Below are 2,121 nucleotides of genomic sequence, written 5' to 3' on the forward strand. Positions count from 1 at the left end.
GCACACTCAACTTATGCATTTCAAGGTGCTGTCATGTGTGATAATGAAGAAAGGGGAGGCATTGTGTTGCAGTATTGTTAGCCGGATGTTGAGTTTATCAACATTTTTACTCTTGCTTACAGCCTTAACAACTAATCATGGATGAAGAGCCAGGTCCCTCCAAAAGGGCAAAGAGCAAGACTTACTACTTCCATCAAGAGTGGTAGAACACATTTTTATTTACACAAATTAAAGACAACTGTGTATGTTTAATCTGTGGAGCAAAAGCTGCAGTGGGAAAAAAGGGCAATGTTGAGAGGCATTTTTCAACCAAGCACGTGCATTTTGAGAGGAAGTTCCCTGAAGGAAACAGCCTGAGGTCACAAAAAGTAAATGAACTGAAAGCTGCATTGCAGACACAGCAATCTGTTTTTACAAAGCCCACGAAGAAAGCCACTGTGGCAACTGAAGCATCCTTTGTAGTTACTCATCACTTGATTAAGCACAAAGCAGCATTTTCATATGGATCCGTTGTGAAGGAAGCAATGCTTCTAATGGACAATTCATTATTCAAAGACTTTAAAAATAGCCCTGAAATTAAGTCTGCTATTTCAGATGTGCAGTTAGGGTCAAACAAACACCATGGCAAGAAGAGTATCTGCATTATCGACCAACATGATAGAGCAGTTGGAGCGCGATTTAAAGACATGCAAATACTTTTCTCTTCAATGTGATGAATCTGTTGAAGCAAGCGATATTGCACAGTTGGCAATGTTTGTTAGAATGATTTTTGAAGATTTTACTGATAAAGAGGAATGTTTAGCTTTGTTGCCTTTGAAAACTACAACCAGAGGATCTGACATTCACAATGAGGTGAAAAAATATTTTGTGAAACAAAATGTCCCATTGAAAATGTTAGTGGCGATAACCACTGATGGTGCACCGGCAATGATAGGGCGTCATTCTGGCTTCATTGCCAATTGTAAAACAGATCCAGTTTTCCCTCTGTTATTGAAATACCATTGCATTATACACCAACAGGAAATATGTGCCAAGGTAATGGGGTTTGATCATGTCATGACTCCTGTTGTTAAAATTAGTAATTCAATTCGTGCAAAGGCCAAGCAGCACCGAACCTTCAAATTGTTCCTTGATGAACTATCAGCCGAATATGGTGACCTTTTACTGCACACTCAAATCCGATGGCTTAGCAGAGGAAGAATACTGCGAAGATTCCTTTCGCTATTGCCAGAAGTCAAAGCTTTTATGGAGTCTAGAAAGGAAGATACCACACTCTTATCAGACACTCAATGGTTGCTCGATTTAGCTTTTTTGACAGATGTGACAGAAAAATTAAATGTATTGAACTATGAGTTGCAAGGCAAAAACAAGACAATAATCAACATGGTAAGTTTTGTGAAAAGTTTCAAATCAAAACTTAACCTTTTCATACAGCATGTACAGAAAAGAAAGATGCAGCACTTTCCCTCTGTACTCCCAATCCTTTCAGAAAACAAAGCTGAGGCTGAGGTCCTGGACATAGAAAAATACAGTAGCCTCCTCATGAGGCTTAATCAAGTATTCAGTGACAGATTTAGTGATTTTGAGCAACTGGAGCCCTGTGTGATGTTCACTTAAAACCCCTTCATGGAAGTGGATGTTAGTGAAATTTCAGAGAAAATTAGTGTGCTTTTGAACCTTGACTCTGCCACAATAGAAATGGGGATTGCCACACTTCAAAATGACATTGAATTGAAATCAAGGCAATCTGACATTAATTTCTGGAGTCTTGTGGATGCTGAAAAGTTTAAGAACATCCACACAGTTGCATTGAAACTTTTTTCCCTATTTGGCTCTAACTATTTTTGTGATCAGCATTTTCGGATATGAACTTCATAAAATCTAAGTTTCGCACACGTCTAACTGACGAACATTTAAATGAAACCATAAGAGTTGCCCTCTCAGGCTACACCCCAGATTACAAGGGATTAGTGGACACCATGCAGTGTCAAGTATCTCACTGAAATAATTTGAATGCATTTGCAATCAATACTTGTTCAATGCCAGTTCCTGGTGAAATCCCAAACCTAGGTAACTGTTTCATTACGAACACCAAGATTAAAGTTGCTGCAGAGAAGAATC

General features: G+C 38.7%; 1 protein-coding gene across 1 annotated transcript; it reads left to right on the top strand.

The window, feature by feature from the left end:
* Positions 1-621: 621 nt before the first annotated feature.
* LOC147708513 (general transcription factor II-I repeat domain-containing protein 2-like) lies at positions 622-1,617 on the top strand. The gene has a single exon (XM_086925744.1). It carries the CDS (start codon positions 622-624, stop codon positions 1,615-1,617), a length of 996 nt encoding a protein of 331 aa, XP_086781870.1.
* The last annotated feature ends 504 nt before the right edge of the window (positions 1,618-2,121 follow it).

This window comes from Lissotriton vulgaris, chromosome 6 (genome assembly GCF_964263255.1).
Source record: "Lissotriton vulgaris chromosome 6, aLisVul1.2, whole genome shotgun sequence".
In the NCBI taxonomy this organism is placed as follows: Eukaryota; Metazoa; Chordata; class Amphibia; order Caudata; family Salamandridae; genus Lissotriton; species Lissotriton vulgaris.

Bases quoted from the DNA above. Each gene is read 5' to 3' on its own strand.
- LOC147708513 (XM_086925744.1), top strand. From the start codon at position 622: ATGGCAAGAAGAGTATCTGCATTATCGACCAACATGATAGAGCAGTTG.